Here is a 16120-nt window from a genome sequence, read left to right as displayed (position 1 = left end):
GAGACAAACTCACCTCTACTCATGAGCTAAAGACAAAAAAAAGCCATTTTGATACTGATATCAGAGTCTTTTGCTTCTTCTCTGTCAGTCGTGGCAGGACGAGCTCGCCGAGCAGGAGGACATCTTCCAGTCTCTGCACTCCGTTGTGCTTCGAGCCAAAGAGGCGGGGTCTCAGCTCAGTAGGCTCCACCCTGACCGCAGCCCTGAGCTGGAGCTCTACCATGACAAAGCCAATCAGATGACGGACCGATGGAGCGCTGTGAGGAGACAGATTGAGACTCGGTGAGAAAGAGGAGGAAAGAGAACACAAATGTCTTTACAAGTTACTGTGGACATTTTTTCAGAAGTTTCCAGATAGTGATGGAGTTTTTCCACATGTAAACACAGCAGGAAAAGCTGTGAATAATTCACATTTCTCCTGCATGCAGTTTAATAATTTCCCACTATTGAGATCAATAAATGTGCCTACTTCCTTATATCTATATCTATATCTATATATCTATATATCTATGCTCAATCCAGATGCCAATCTTCATGTGTGAACGGCTAAGTCCAGAAAATGTCTGGACCTGATTTCCGCAGCATTTTGAAATCTAATGACGGAACTCGTTGTGTAATTTGGGTCAAATCAGCTAAATTGTCATATCAAATGTCCTGAGTGTCTTTTCCTGTCTTACCGCAGACGAGCCGACCTAGAATCCCTGGGCTCGGCGCTGCATCACTACAGAGACGGTCACTCGGCTTTGATCCAGTGGATCGAAGACACGACAGAGAGACAAGAAAACACACAGTCTGGACAGACTGACAGCAAAGCTCTGTCCGAGCAGCTGGCCCAGCAGACGGTGAGCAACACTGATGTCGATCTGAGTGGACGATCACCAGGAAGAGATGATGATAAAATACTCTAACTAATATAATGTGTTTTCATTTCAGGCATTAGTAGCTGAGATTGAACAGAACCAGACCAAGCTAGATGAGTGTCAGGCTCACTCCAAACAGTACTGCACATCAGTGAAGGTAAAATCTGGCTGTTTTTGTATTTTTCTTTTATTTTCAAATATGCAGCAGTTTTTGAAAGACTTTTACACGTTGTAACTGTGTGACGTGTCTGTTTCCAAGCTTGTATGAGTTGTTTTTTTTCAAATCTGCTCTCTGTTCTCCAGGACTATGAACTCCAGCTGATGACGTACAGAGCCTTTGTAGAGTCCACACACAAGTCGCCTGTCAAGAGGAGGAGGATGCACTCGTCCTCTGACGCCATCACTCAGGAGGTCAGAGAAATGACAGTTATAACTATTTAACAGTGATCCCAACTAACATCTGTCAAGAGATGCGTAGCTTCTGAGTTTGTCTCCAGTCCGATTTCCATGTAGTAAATGATCTCTTTCTTCTCGCTCCAGTTTATGGACTTGCGCACACGCTACACAGCCCTGGTCACCTTGACGACCCAGCACGTCAAATATATCAGTGATGCACTGAGAAGACTAGAAGAAGAAGAGGTGGGACTATTTGCCATCGACCAAGTGGCGAAAACTAAATGACATGAAGTATTTGTTGTTAAACACCATTTATTTTGATGTGTGCAGAAAGAGGTGGAGGAGGAGAAGCAGGCCAGGGTCGGCCAGGTTTCAGATCTGACGGGCTGGGTCAAAGGTCTCCAGGGACGAACCGGGGGTTCAAACCCAGAGTCTTCACTTGCTGCTCAACAGGTACAACAGAAATTCAAAACTACTTTGAACCCTGGAGAGTTTATGAACATAGGCCTTTTTTTTGTACTAAGCCTGTATTTTATCCATGTTCTGTGAAGGTCATCAGCGAACAGCTCGCAGCTAAGAAGGACGAAGTGGCTGAAGCAATACGGAGCACAGAAGTCTTCCTGATGTCAAAACAGGCCAGCAAGTAAGTTCTGATCACAGAAACAAACTCATAACACTGTCACTGAGTTTAGGAATGACTAAAAAACAAACTTTAGAGGCTAACGGTTATGCCACATTTGCAAAGATGGAGATAAGGATGAAGCCCTTTCGGGGATATTGGGGGAATATTTTGACAGGAACACATGAATATACATAAACCAGAATGTGTTAAATGTAAATGTCTTGTACCAGATGTTATTTTATAGGTAGAAAACTGTTGTGGAAAAACAGATAAACATACATATACTGTATGTGTATCACACACACACACACACACACACAGTGATAACCAGTAAGGTCCATAATCCCTGCTCCAATCCCGTCCCTTTGTGTTTCCTCCAGATTGTCGCCAGAGGAGCGAGCTAACGTGGAGGCTCAGCTGGAGGAGCTGACGTCCACCTACAACCAGATGTGCGATTCTTCTACACAACAGCTGCAGCAGCTGGAGCAGCAACTGGCCAAAGAGGAGGAGAGAAAGGTATACTGGTTGGTGGGAGGGGCTGAGATGAAGAACCGTGTTTTTGAAATAACCTTGAAGGTGCTTTTTTTTCTCTTTATATAAAATGTCGTTCAGAGTCTGAATACGCTCGCAAGCTAAGCGTGGTTTTGTGCGTGTGTGTGGGCCAGCAGGAGTGTGTGTGTGTGTGTGTTGTACCGCATGTTGTGTGTTCACGGATTTGTGCATTTTTGACAAACATCACCACCATCAATGAATCTCTCACCCACTGACTTGGTTTGGTTTAACAAAAATCACTGACCCTCATTCAGACGTGTGTTCTGATGATTTCAAACTTGAGTCAGGGCTCAAACAATTAATCGTTTTTTAAATCAAAATGACAATTTGGAACTAATTACAGGCTGCAATTTAATTCTACTATTTTTTAAATGTACTATCTTATTTGCAAATTAGAAAATATAGCATTATACATTATATGTTGGAAACTAGTAATATCTAGTATCAACAGAGTAGTTAATGTTTTGATGGTGTTGTGTGGTCATGCTCTATTATATTTTAAAATTATTACACAGTCAACAGAAAGAAAAAAGTGCTTAAGTGCTTAAGTTCAGTTCAGTAATGTCATAATTTAACTATTGCATTTTAACCATGTCACAATTGCAATATTTGAAGCCTTTCAGACAGATATTTTACCCTAAATCATTCAGCCCTATTTATGATTTCCATTTTGCAGCCCAATTCATTTTCAAAGTGATATTTTTAGTTTGAATTGAGCAGTAAACACGTCCACATTAAAAATAAAGAAGGAACTCACTGAACGTCACTGTCTGAACTGGGGGCTTAGCATGGAGTGGTCCACTCTCACATCGTTCTCACCCGAGTCTGTTGTCATTTTCATCATCATCACTGTCATTGTCATCAGAAACACATTCATCTGCTGAACTGCTAACGTGGCTAATACATGGCCTTCATGGTGGCACACTGTAGCAGCACTGCCCGTGTCACGCTAGCAGTGAGGTCAGCGCTGTAGAGCTTGTAGAATTAGTTCATTTGAATGTGATACACTTTCACTTGACGTCATCTCTGTAGCTAGAAAATATCATCACGTTACTTCTTTTATGTGGTGGTTGAAAAGAAGGCCACTGCATAAACTCAGTATAATACATTCCAGCATTTATTTTGACCATTTATTTAAGTTTACCCCCATTTGTATGTACAGTATGTGTAGTCAACCCAATGTAGTCAATTCACTCACAGTCAGCTCTCATTTTGTCATAAAATTGTTTTCTCTGTATGTGTACTATGCTAAATTGGTCAAAAAATGAGTGAGTGTGTCAGGTTTTTAAGAAATGCACCTGATAATTGTTATGTGGTTTTACAGGGAATGTTTATGTGACTTAAATGTTTATTACTGAAGCATAGATTTTATTTTTAAGTGCACTGGAGGCCAGCTAAGCAAAAAAAAAAAAAACTCACGCCACCATTTGAGCATGTGTGTCCAGATCACAAGTGTGTTTGTGTGTGAATGATCGTTTTTGTTGTCTATGTTCTAATGCATTCTATTAATGTGTGACATTTTAAACCAATTTTATTTGCTCGAAAAAACTCACTAACAGCTGCCAGAGGACAATTGTGGACATCCACGCTGTGAGCCGAGGATCAGAATCAGAGATGGAAAAACAAAGCAGAGACTTTTTTATTTTAAACATTAAAATCAAATAATGAACTAGATCTGTAACTGTCACAATAAAATGCCCATGATTATTATGATCATTAATAATAATAATCATAATAATTATAATAATAATAAAACAATATCTATGTTCTCAAAGTAATTCAAAATAAAATAATAAAAATAGTTCTGTTGTAGTTTACTGTGAGGATTTAGTGTCAGTGTAGTGTTAGGAGTCAGAGTGAAGAATGGCATGCAGAATGCTAACAACCAGCTTCTCACCTGTCGCGCCTCGCTCTGCCGAGCCATAAGCTGGCCCTTTATTGTGTGTTCCATGGGAAGAGCCCGTATGGTAAGTAGCGCTCGCTTTATCTCTTACCTTACTCTTGCCTGCAAGTTGTTTTTTTCTCATTGAGATATTTTATTCTCTTCCTCTGAAAACTTTTTTTCTGTTCTTTTACATGTGTTTGCTTTTTTGTGCATTTTTTTATTACTGGTTGCTTTGTTGCATGCTTATTGCTTGTTTTGAATTTTTTAAATGTAAAAGTAAAAGTTAGAAATGACATTAATGTGAAAGACATTGCTTTTATGTTTATGTTGTTATGCAAACTGGTGGTGGGTTTTCTTCATTTTCTGATTCTGCCTGATCTAATTCTTTATATTATTATAAAGTATGATCACCTTACACATATAATAATATACCTGAATGATAGTAGAGTGAAGACATTTAGAGTTTTCTTTTCTTTCTTCTTGTAGAACCAAGTTGCCATCGCTGGAGTAATCGACCTGGGAACAGTGGAAACATTCTCAGTGTTCCAAGCAGCCCAACGTGGTCTTATTGACCAAGACACCTGTCATGTACTATTGGAGGCCCAGCTCATTATGGGTGGGCTTGTCCAGCCTGACTCTCCTCTCTTCCTTTCACTGGAACAAGGTCTTTCCCAAGGCCTAATTAATACCCATACCAGGCAGTCACTTTCTGGGCTAGAGAGTGCCTTGATTTTGGTGGAAAAATCTGAATGTTTAGGTGACCACCAACAAATTGTGTTGCCAGTAGCCAGAGCCATAGAATCTGGGCTCATCAAAGAGGAGGTGGGCCTCCGCATTCTGGAACTCCAGATGAACACTGGAGGTCTAAAAGACTCAACAGGAAGGATGATAAGTTTGGAGCGAGCAGAAGATAAGGGACTTTTGTCTCCTAAAATGCTTAGAAAACTCCAATCGATGATACAAAATAGAGAGCTGATCGATCCAAACACGGCTGAAAAATTAAACCTAAATGAGCTCCAACAGCGCTGTGTTTATGACGATGACTCAAATCTCCTTCTCTTCCCAGTCAAACAGCAACCTGGAGGAACAGTCTGCCTCCGCTCTGGAAGAAAAGTTGGCATCTTTCGTGCAGTCCAGGAAGGTCTAATTGATCGGAAAGTTACTGTAAGACTTCTTGAAGCTCAGCTCTTTGCTGGAGGTATTACTGAGCCACGCTCAGGCCATCGTCTGACAATTGATGAGGCTGTTCGTCATGGGTTAATGGACCAGGATCTAGCATGTGCCATGTTTGCACGTCAGCTGCAAAATGGGGGAATTATTGATCCTTTCAATGGCGAACGCCTGGATTTGGAGGAAAGTATTGGTAGAAACCTTCTGTCCACTCGTTTGGCTCTCTTGGTGCTTGAGTCTCTTTGGGCTTTCATGGGACTGCTCTTACCTGAATCTGGAGAACTTCTGCCTATTGCTGAGGCTCTACAACAAGGAGTGATCTCTGGAGAGCTAGCAAGAAATATTCTGGCACAGCGTCATGTCGTTGGAGGACTGTACAACCCTGAGACCCTCCAGGTGATACCTCTAAACCAAGCTGCTGAAGAGGTGCTTGAGTCTAGTGTCGTCAGTTTTCTCAAAGATACCCACATCCCTGATGTTCTTCGCAACATGAATAAATCTGGTACACCATCTCTAAACCGTTTGAGCTGGGGTTCCACCAGCTCCACTCCACCTCCATCATCTCCACTCCCTTCATCATCTCTTGCAGACACTTTGTGGGATGTTAAACCAACAGATGGATTGGATCCCCAAGAACAAGCACGACACAAGCTACTGTTTCACCTCATGACCCACAGTTATGTGGATGCTCACTTCGGAAAACGGCTGGTACTGCTTGACCCTGAACTAGTAGAGCTGGTCAAAGCTACTGAACTGTTTGCAGAAGACTCTTTAATTGGAAGTCTTGTGGAGCCTCAACATACATTAGCCACAGGTGAGCAGGGCGAGATGAATGTACTAGGAGATTTGAGTTTGACCGATATAGAGATGAATGATAAACAAACTAAAGTTGTAGAGGCAAGTTCTAATGTAGGCACACCAAATAAGGATTTGGAGCTTGATCGTACAGTTGGCCAAGAACATTGGTATGATGGAGACGATGACAATAAATCACAAAGTGATTTTGCCATTGCAGCTCCAGAAAAAATCAAAAAAGCAGAAGTAAAAGGTAAAAAGAAAAAACGCTCCAGTCTTGAAAGTTTAGTGGTTCCAGATCCAGGGGAGCTGGTCGGAACTGATTCCAAACCCAGAGATGGTAGTGGTCTGGAGACACAGAGCATAACCATGAACATTGATAGAAAGAGAGTCACAGAACCAATTCAATCAGAGGAAGTCATTGAAAGAAAAATATTAAAGGAAACCATCCCAGTGGAAGCAAAACTAAATGTCACACAGTCTGAAGATAGGAAAGATATGAAACGTTCCCACACTGAACCAGAAAGGATCAAACATACATTACCCATTAAAGACACTGACACAGGAATCTGTGAATATGAGGTTGATGTTATTGAACCGGTAGCGGAGGAGGAAGAGGAAAACGTTGAAATGGCAAGGCTAGTTGAAGAGCTCAAACAGGGAGGTCTAATGACAGAAGAAGGAGAAAAGCTGCTTCCAGATGAGGCAGTAGCTCAGGGTGTTCTTCCTGGTCATACTGCAGTTAAACTAATGGCTCAGGCAGGTCTCTTTGGTGGTTTCCTAGATACCAGCAGTAGTGAGTCCCTTAGCATCGAGGATGTTATGCAGGAGGGTTTACTCGATGAAGAGCTGATGTGGAGTGTCCTGAAGTCCGATAAAACCCTTGCAGGGATTGTGGATGGGGAAAAAAGACAGATATGTGGGGTAAGGGAGGCTGCTGAGGCAGGGTTGATCGACCCCAACACTGCTGCTCGACTGTTAGAAGCCCAGGTGGCATCTGGGGGAATTGTAGACCTACAGAGGGATAAGAAAGTCTCTGTTACTCTTGCAGCCAACCTGGGTTTGATTGAGCAGGATCAGAGAGAGGAACTGGTGGCACTAGAGAAGGCATACAAAGGAAAAGACACTGATTCAGTAACAGCTCTGAAAAAAGCCAGTTTACAGCTACAGATGGAAGGCGTTATTGACCCAGAGTCTAAGTCTCCTGTTCCCCTTGAGCAAGCAATTCAGAAAGGGTTAATTACATCAGATGAGTCATATCGGGCATTAGCAAGGCAGGTTGCAGAGGGTGGTATAATACATCATGCTTCAGGACTAAGGCTTTCTGTCTCTGATGCTGTTGAAAGAGGATTAGTGGATCGGTCTTTTGCTCCTGCCTTGGAGGAACTAGAGTGGGTCTACCAAGGAAGAGTCAGCCCATCATTTCACCCAGAGGCTATTGTTTTCCAGGCATCGACTGGGGCTATTTCAGACCCTAAATCTGGATGTAAACTGACATTGACAGAATCAGTTTCAAAAGGTCTCCTGGATGCAAACACAGCTAGTGAGGTCATGGATTCTCCGGCAGTGACACAAGGACCACTGGACCCCCAAACTGCACGCATTGTGCCTTATTCTGCACTTGTAAACCAGGGTAAGATAGATATTGAAACAGGTAAACGTTTCTTAGAGGTGAAACCATTCAGAGGTGTTCAGGATGAGCAAACAGGAGACATTTCTACCCTTTCTGAAGCTGTTGCATCAAAGAAAGTTGATCCAGTTCCAGCAATGAGGCTACTACAAAGCCAGGCTGATAGTGGAGGGATTGTTGATATCAAGACTGGAGAAAGGCTCCCCCTACTTGAAGCCTGTAAAAGAGGGTTAATTGGCATTGATATGATCAAGGAAATTGCCACCAGCCAGATCTCGAAAGGAGGCCTCATCGACCCAATTTCTAGACTAAGAGTCTCTAATCTCAGTGATGCTGTTGCAGTTGGACTGATATCCAGAGATGTAGCTTCTGAGATTCAGGACAGAGCGGCCTCTGCAGAAATAGAGGAACATGATGATTGTTCTACACCTGTTGCCTCATCAATATACAGCCCTGCTATTACTATGTCAGTGTCAAGCACAGACAGTCCAGCAAACTGGTCAGACATAAGCATGGACATGTCCTCAAGGTCTCCACTTTCTACAAATGGTCTTGTATTTACACAGTATGATGAAAACGCAGGAACATCTTCAGTATCAGATAAATCCCCGTTTTATGAAGAAAAGGACAGAGAAGAGTGGCCAGTGTCCGTAGGAGAGATGCCTTTTAACGAACCAGACCAGTCCATGGACCTATTGTGTAATTTTGCAGCTAATGTTGAGAAAAGAATTCAGCAAGCCATTGACGAGATAGGACCACAAAAAGACACCAATGAAATAGAGAGACTTCCTAAACAGGAAACTGATGACAAACTGCTGATAAGTGAGGGTAAGACTGATGATAACCAAACAGAGAGTGTTTTCATTGCAGAATACTTGAAACCACATGTCTCTGATACTGGCAAAGATTCCCAGAAAGAGGTGAGAGTCGAGGCTGCTGTTTTGAAGCCAGATGAAGAACCTGTTGAGGTTGAGAAAAAGGAGTGTAGACCCTGTGATGAGAGCACATCAGTAACTGCTTCTGAAGTTGTAAACCCTCCTGTGGCAGGTGAGATTGTGATGAGAGCTGAGAGAGAATGTAAAGACGGCCCCGAGCTGCCAAAATTAAATGAGGAAGAATATAGAAAGAGTGATGTGGTGAAACAGAGGGATGACAATTTAGAGGGTAGAAGTAAAGTAATGGAAAGAGAGACAGAGGTCAAGTCTATCACTGACATGGAGCAGTCAGGCCAGTTGTTGACCCCTTCATCAAACCAGGCCGAAAGCAAAAGCAAGAAGAAGAAGAAGAATAGAAATGGAAAGGGAAAGGGTAAAGAAGCAGAAAGTGAAGTACGATCTTCAGAGATAAAACAGCCATCTGTAACTGATGAAGCTGTTGCAGAAATTGAAGTAAAGCCCGAGGCTGTAAATGCAGTCACGGATACGATTGTATCACAAGACAAATGCGACAAATTGCATATTCATGGTCAGAAAACCTCTAGTGTTTCCCCCAATGAAGAAAATGAAGTAAAGATTGAGAGCAAAAATGATTTGGTGAGACAGGGACAAGAGTCAATTCCACCTACTGTGGAAGAACAGAACACAGAACATATTACTGAGCCAGAAAAGAAAGTGATTGAAATCATGTTTTCTAAGGATGTAGAACAAATTGAGAGGAGGGAGAAAGTAGAGCAGCAGAAAGACGTTAAAGAGGCTGCCCCTCTTAAACCAGAACAAGAAAGTAGTCAGGAGGTAAAGAAAAGAAAGGAGCAAGAATTGCCTCAGAAGTCCTCTCTACCAGAAGATGAGAAAGCAGCCTTGCTACTCAAAGCTAAAGAGAGCATTTTCAAAAAGGTGTTTGAAAAAGGAGTGAGTGGCAAGCAGACTGCTGAAGAGCTACATGTCCTGCGAAAAGAGGTGGGCAAGAGGGAGATTCAAGGCACAGCTGTCAAACATGTAAAGGGTAAAAGTCCGCCACCTAAGGTTGATGAAGTGGAGCATCACAAAGTCGAAGGTGAAAGTGTCCAGAGATTGAATGCTTCATTAAAAGAAAATGAGGAAGTGACAAGCGTCAAGGAAGACGGATTGAAATTGACAGGGGTCAAAGAAGAAAGGTCTGCAGAGAAACTTTCGATAAAGAAGGACATGGATACCAAACTATTAGATGCTCCTTCACAAGAAAAGGAAAAGATCAGTCCTGAAAAGGAAGATGAACAAAAAGGTGCTGAAGCAACACCATCCGTCAAACCTAAAGAAATTCAGCATAGTAAACGGAACAAGAAGAAGTCTAAGATTCCAAAAGTGTCAGACAAAGCTGAGCCCAAAATTGAGAAATTAAGAATGAATGAAATTAATGATTCTGACTTAACAACAGAAATGACCACAAAACTAAATTTAGAAAGTCAGATTTTGAAAAAGGAGCAGAAAATGGACAAACCGGCTGATGGTCAGGCAGACAGTGAAGTCATCCAGCCTTCAGCTGCTGATAATGAACTGGAGACCTCTGCAGGTACTATTAAAAGGGCTGAAAACAGACATCAGTCAGAAGAGCCTAGTTACATAGAGGAACATGCAAACAGTCCAGAGGTTACATCAATCAAAACTGAAGAATCCCTATCAGAAACCACAAGTGAAGATAAATCTATTGAGGCTGTTCCATCCAAGCCGGATGTCCAGCCCACAACTCAGTGTATGGCTGCTGGCACACAACAAGTTAAAACAGCTACAAATAGTAAAAAGAAGAAAGGTCACCAACCCTCTGAAGATAAAGTTATAAATGTTCCAGAGTCAAAATCCATAAAAGAGGAACATCAGAGTCCTGAGACTTCAGAATCAGCGCCTTCACTCTTAGAAGACACTTCAGCTGAGTCTGAATCACCTGGAGTCCCTGAGTCTGATACAGCCACAACAGAAATGACCACAAAACCTACAGTGGCAAAAACTAATTTAGAAAGTCAAATTTTGAAGAAGGAGCAGAGAATGGACAAACCTGCCGATGGTCAGGCAACCAGTTATGTCATCGAGGCTGTTCCAGCCAAACCAGATGTTCAGCCCACAACTCAGCGTATGGCTGCTGGCACACAAGAACTTAAAGCAGCTACAAAGGGTAAAAAGAAGAAAGGTCACCAACCCTCTGAAGATAAAATTACAAATGTTCCTGAAAAATCCATAAAAGAGCAGCAACAAAGTCCTGAGACTTCAGAATCAGCGTCTTCACTCTCAGAAGACACTTCAGCTGAGTCTGAATTACCTGGAGTCCCTGAGTCTCATACAGCCACAACAAAAATGACCACAAATCCAAATTTAGAAAGTCAAATTTTGAAGAGGGGGCAGAGAAGAGACAAACCTGACATTGTTCAGGCAACTAGTGATGTCATCCAGCCTTCAGCTGCTGATCAGCCTATCGAACTGGAGACCTCTGAAAGTACTATTGAACGGGCTGAGAACAGACAACAAAGTCCACATTTGCATCAGTCAGAAGAGCCTAGTTACATAGAGGTACATGCAAAAAGTCCAGAGGTTACATCAATCAAGAGTGAAGAATCGGAAACCAGAAATGAAGATAAATCTATTGAGACTGTCTCAACCAAACCAGACATCCAGCCCACAACTCAGCGTATGGCTACTGGCACACAACAAGTTAAAACAGCTACAAAAAGTAAAAAGAAGAAAGGTCACCAACCATCTGAAGATAAAATTATAAATGTTCCAGAGTCAAAATCCATAAAAGAGGAACATCAGAGTCCTGAGACTTCAGAATCAGCACCATCACTCTTAGAAGACACTTCAGCTGAGTCTGTATCACCGAGAGTCCCTGAGTCTGATACATCCACAGCGGAAATGACCACAAGACAAATTTTGAAGGAGCAGAGAATGGACAAACCTGCCTATGTTCAGGCAACCAGTGATGTCATCCAACCTTCAGCTGCTGATAAGGCTAATGATCTGGAGATCTCTGCAAGTACTATTGAACGGGCTGAGAACAAACAACAAAGTCCACATTTGGATAACTCAGAAGAGCCCACTTACATAGAGGAACATGTAAAAGAGGTTACATCAATCAAGAGTGAGGAATCTCTATCAGAAACTAGAAGTGAAGGTGATTCTATTGAGGCTGTTCCATCCAAACCAGAAGTCCAGCCCACACCTCAGTTGATGGCTACTGGCACACAACAAGTTAAAACAGCTCCAAAAGGTAAAAAGAAGAAAGGTCACCAACCTTCTGAAGATAAAATTACTGATGTTCCTGAGGAACAGCAAAGTCCTGAGACTTCAGAATCAGCACCTTCTCCCTTAGAAGACACTTCAGCTGAGTCTGAATCATCTGCAGTCCCTGAGTCTGATACAGGCACAGAGAGTTTTGGAGAGGAAGAGGAAGATATCAGAGAGGGACAGGAACGTTTCTCCAACAAACAAAAGATTCCATCACTCACTGCTAAGGTAAGAAAAAAGAAGAATGTTTTGGTTCTGATTCTTTCCTTAACTTTTTAATATATTGTGGAGTTTTTCAAATATTAAAAAATGCATTTCAAATTCGTCAAAGGTTTCAGTTTTGTCTTTTCCACAGTCCTCTTTAAGGCGTCAGGAGTGTTTGGAGCATGACCAGCGAATCGTAGCCTTGGTGTCGATGGTCAGACATATGGACGTGCGGCTCAAACAGCAGCAGCAGCAGTCTGTTGGCCGCAGCCTTGTCGCACTGGACGATATCATCAGACAGACCGAGGTGAAACAATAATTATGCTCATTCACATCACAGAGCCACCATTTATAAAGAATAAAGCTGATTTTCAGATTACTTTCTAACTAAACAGTATGAAGAAATCTTTTGTTTTTCTTTTCCTAAATCTTGTTCTCAGACTCTGGACCTTGAACTGCGAGACTTGGAGCCGGAGATCACCAAAGAGGTGGAGGCTGCCGAGCGTTTGCTGAAGCCCCAACATAAAGATGTTCCCCCGCAGCTCCTATTGGCTCTAGAAAAGGACGGGCGTAGTTTGGCCCGAGGGTATGAGGCTTCCAGAGGTCTCTCTGAGGACATTCTGAAAGGCCTGCGAGAACACAGAGACTCATACAAGGTAAAAAAAAAAAAAACACATATAAAAACAACAGGGAGAAATTTTTGTACGACATGTCTTCAGTGCTCAAAGGCAGGACTTACTCACTTTCTTTCAGGAGGCAGTAACAGCCGAGCACAAGTCACTCGGACGACAAGTGGAGAGTCTGCTCTACTGGCTGAAAGGAACAGAGGCTCAGATGGATGGAGGAATGGCAGGGATGGAAAAAATAGAGAAGTCAGAGAAACATGACAATGACGATCAGCTGATGCAGCAGCTGAATCTGTGCAAGGCAAGTTGTCTCGACTCTTTATTCTGGCTTATTTTACAGCACAATTAACTATGCTATAGTACACAATAAGCATGCCAATGAAATGTGTAATTGTGATTTGGGATGAGCTGATATGGTAGTGAAGGTATCAGTCCAGTAATGGCCAAAATCTCCAGTTTGGTTATTGGAAAAAGAAGGTTGAAGCATTATGTTTGTGAAATGGCTGATTACAGTGAGGTCGAAAAAAATGAATTAAGTGGTAAGGCAAGGGCAAGTTTAAGCAAGTTTATTTAAACAACAAATACGGCAGCAGCAGCATTAAAGATTTAGGTTATAGGTTTTCAGGCCAGATTTAAAAGAATGAATCGATTTCACAGACCTGTATTCTTCTGGGAGATATTTTACCAGATATTTGAGCCATAAAAACTGGTATTCTACCATTCCTGCTTGTGCTTTAAAGCTCATTTTTTCACTCCTGTTTGTTTTTGCCTCAGTGTGTTTCTCTTTGGTTATAGCTTGAGTAACACTTTCACTTTCCTTTCCACTTAAAGGAGCTTCAGGCCTCTCTGACGGCTCGCTCCAGCGAGGTCAACAACGTGGCCTTTGAAATCCAGGTGTTCATCTCGGAGCGAGCTCAGGACCTGGTGCCCGAGCAGAGCAGGCAGCTCCTGGGTCAGCTCCAGCAGCTCCAGAGGGCCTTTCACAGAGCGTCGGGCCAAGCCCAGGCCTGGGCTGATGCACTCTCTGCCCAGAGAGCGAGGGAGGAGGAGAGGCAGCGCAGGGAGAGGGTGAAAGAGGAGGAGAAGGACAGAGAGAGGCAGAGTCAGAGGGAGAAAGAGGTTTGGAAAACGACGTTAGAGTGGAGTCGGAGTGAAACGCTGTGTTGTAAAATGCCGTTAACAATGATAGAGCTTTTATTTGTCACGCTTTCTCACACAAGGTTTTGTACATGGTAATTAAAGTCATATTTTGATCAAAAACTCATGTAAACCATCTAACATGACCCACAGTTTGATCTTCTAGTGCTAATACACACCGTCTCCATCATCCTCTCATCATTTCATACTTAGATAGCGACCCACTGCTGCTCTTGATGCCAATGCTTTTGCCACAATATGCTCGTCATCACCATCTTCACTCTTTCCCACACCAGGCTTTTTAACGCTCGCGTCGTCTTTGCTCTTGGGCATGTGTCTGTTAACGTGTGTGTTTTTAACCTGTTTTGCCTTGCTGTTTTCAGATCGCTACTGAAGGAAATGACTTGAGTCGCGGCGGTAACGGCAGAGCAGCCTCGCTTAAGTTTTTCCCCTCTTGTCTCAGCTGAACACGAGAGAAAGGGGGGAAAAAAAACTGCAAATAAACAAGATACTTGATTAACTTCTCTTTGTTGTTGCTTGAGCGTCATGTTGATGTGAAGAGAGTAAATACACTGTGTGTCTCAATGTCTGCCTCTGTGTGTATGTGTGTGTGTGTGTGTGTGTGTGTGTTAAGTGTGAACTGGACACAATCTGCTCAAAGCTTTGCAAAGTGTGTACTACGCACACACACGTTTGGTTTTTGGAAAATAGAAGATTCATCAGCTGAATCAGCTTCAGAAGATTCTTTATCAGTTTTCCTCACATTTTTGTTCTTTGTGGGTCTTTTGTTTTTTCTCTCTCGTTTCTCCATTCTCCTCCATTTTTCTCAGGTGGTCCAACAGCAGAAAGCTGAATGCTCTCAGAAACTAGAAGACCTGACCATGTGGATGGCTGGAGCCGCCAGTTTGCTGGCCAGTCAGAAAGCTGGATTAGAGTCAGGTGACGTGAACGTCCTGCAAGAGAAGCAGAAGAAACTGAAGGTAATGAAACTTAAACTTACCCCAACTTGAGGAATTTTAAAGGTCACACAAACTTGGCAATAAAATCACTTAAAAGCATAAATTCCTCTTTATTCATTCATTTAATCAGTTCTCAGTATGTTTTAATCAGTCTTGTAAATGATGGCGTTTTCTCTTCAGGACGTACAGAAGGACCTCCAGGCGAAGAGCGAAGGCATAGCCGAAGCCATCCGCTCGGTGGAGGACTTGCTGGCAGAGCGGGGCGAGAGTCTGAGCCTGCAGGAGAGAGAAAACCTCCAGAGGGCGCTAACGAGAATGAAAGAGCAGTACAGCGCCCTCACAGATTCAGCAAACACGTCGGTGTCTGAGCTGGACACGGCCATCAACGACACTGTCCAGCAGAACACACAGAGGGTAGGAACAAGAGAGATGTAACAGACTTACATACAGATTATTTTTTAATGTCTTTATCAATACAAATGCATAAATATGTACTTTTTTTAGATGACATTTTTTTTCTTTTAGCTTGATCCCATGTTTATATTCAACTCTTTTCCTCCTCTTCTTCAGGCAAAGGCAGAGGAGGAACTCCAAGAAACACGAGGCCAGATTGACTCGCTGCTGACTGAGTTGTCCTCCGTCAACCAACCAGACAGGAGAGGAATTCAATCAGTTACGGCTCAAAGTGTTTGTGATTCATCATTCTCACAGCCTGAGGGCGCCGTCATGTCACACACAGAGATGCTGCAGGTCAGGATTTCTCATCTTGTGCTGTTTTTTTTTTTAACTCTAGCATGTGACATTATTACCAGCTTCTGACTAACTAACCTTTGTCCTCTTGACCAGACGGAGCTCCAGCAGCTTCAGTCTCAACAGGCTCAGCTTCTTCAAATCACACAGTCGACTCGGTCTCTTTTGGACCAGCCGGACTCGACCGTTCCTCCTGAAGAGAAGCAGCGACTCCGAGCTGCCCTGGACCAGCTGCAGGCCCAGCACCAGGACAAGCTCCAGAGCTGCCAGGTAACGTGAATCCTTAACATATCCTGGAGGTGTCACTAACAAGACGACGTGAGACTGCTTCACCTGTTTGTGTT

At 42.8% G+C, this 16120-nt stretch overlaps 1 protein-coding gene across 1 annotated transcript in view; it reads left to right on the top strand.

Moving 5' to 3' along the window:
* macf1a (microtubule actin crosslinking factor 1a) overlaps window positions 1-16120 on the top strand; it is a 202341-nt gene that overhangs the window by 130106 nt on the left and 56115 nt on the right. The window contains exons 30-46 of the mRNA XM_058619935.1: window positions 89-282; window positions 683-842; window positions 934-1017; window positions 1164-1271; window positions 1401-1499; window positions 1587-1709; window positions 1808-1899; window positions 2259-2394; window positions 4802-12328; window positions 12456-12611; window positions 12745-12960; window positions 13058-13231; window positions 13762-14049; window positions 14898-15047; window positions 15207-15440; window positions 15597-15776; window positions 15873-16046. Of these exons, the coding sequence (XP_058475918.1) occupies window positions 89-282; window positions 683-842; window positions 934-1017; window positions 1164-1271; window positions 1401-1499; window positions 1587-1709; window positions 1808-1899; window positions 2259-2394; window positions 4802-12328; window positions 12456-12611; window positions 12745-12960; window positions 13058-13231; window positions 13762-14049; window positions 14898-15047; window positions 15207-15440; window positions 15597-15776; window positions 15873-16046 (10095 nt within the window). The remainder of the gene's footprint in view (window positions 1-88; window positions 283-682; window positions 843-933; window positions 1018-1163; window positions 1272-1400; window positions 1500-1586; window positions 1710-1807; window positions 1900-2258; window positions 2395-4801; window positions 12329-12455; window positions 12612-12744; window positions 12961-13057; window positions 13232-13761; window positions 14050-14897; window positions 15048-15206; window positions 15441-15596; window positions 15777-15872; window positions 16047-16120) is intronic.

This window comes from Solea solea, chromosome 20 (genome assembly GCF_958295425.1).
Source record: "Solea solea chromosome 20, fSolSol10.1, whole genome shotgun sequence".
In the NCBI taxonomy this organism is placed as follows: domain Eukaryota; kingdom Metazoa; phylum Chordata; class Actinopteri; order Pleuronectiformes; family Soleidae; genus Solea; species Solea solea.
This window is presented reverse-complemented; position numbering and strand designations above follow the sequence as displayed.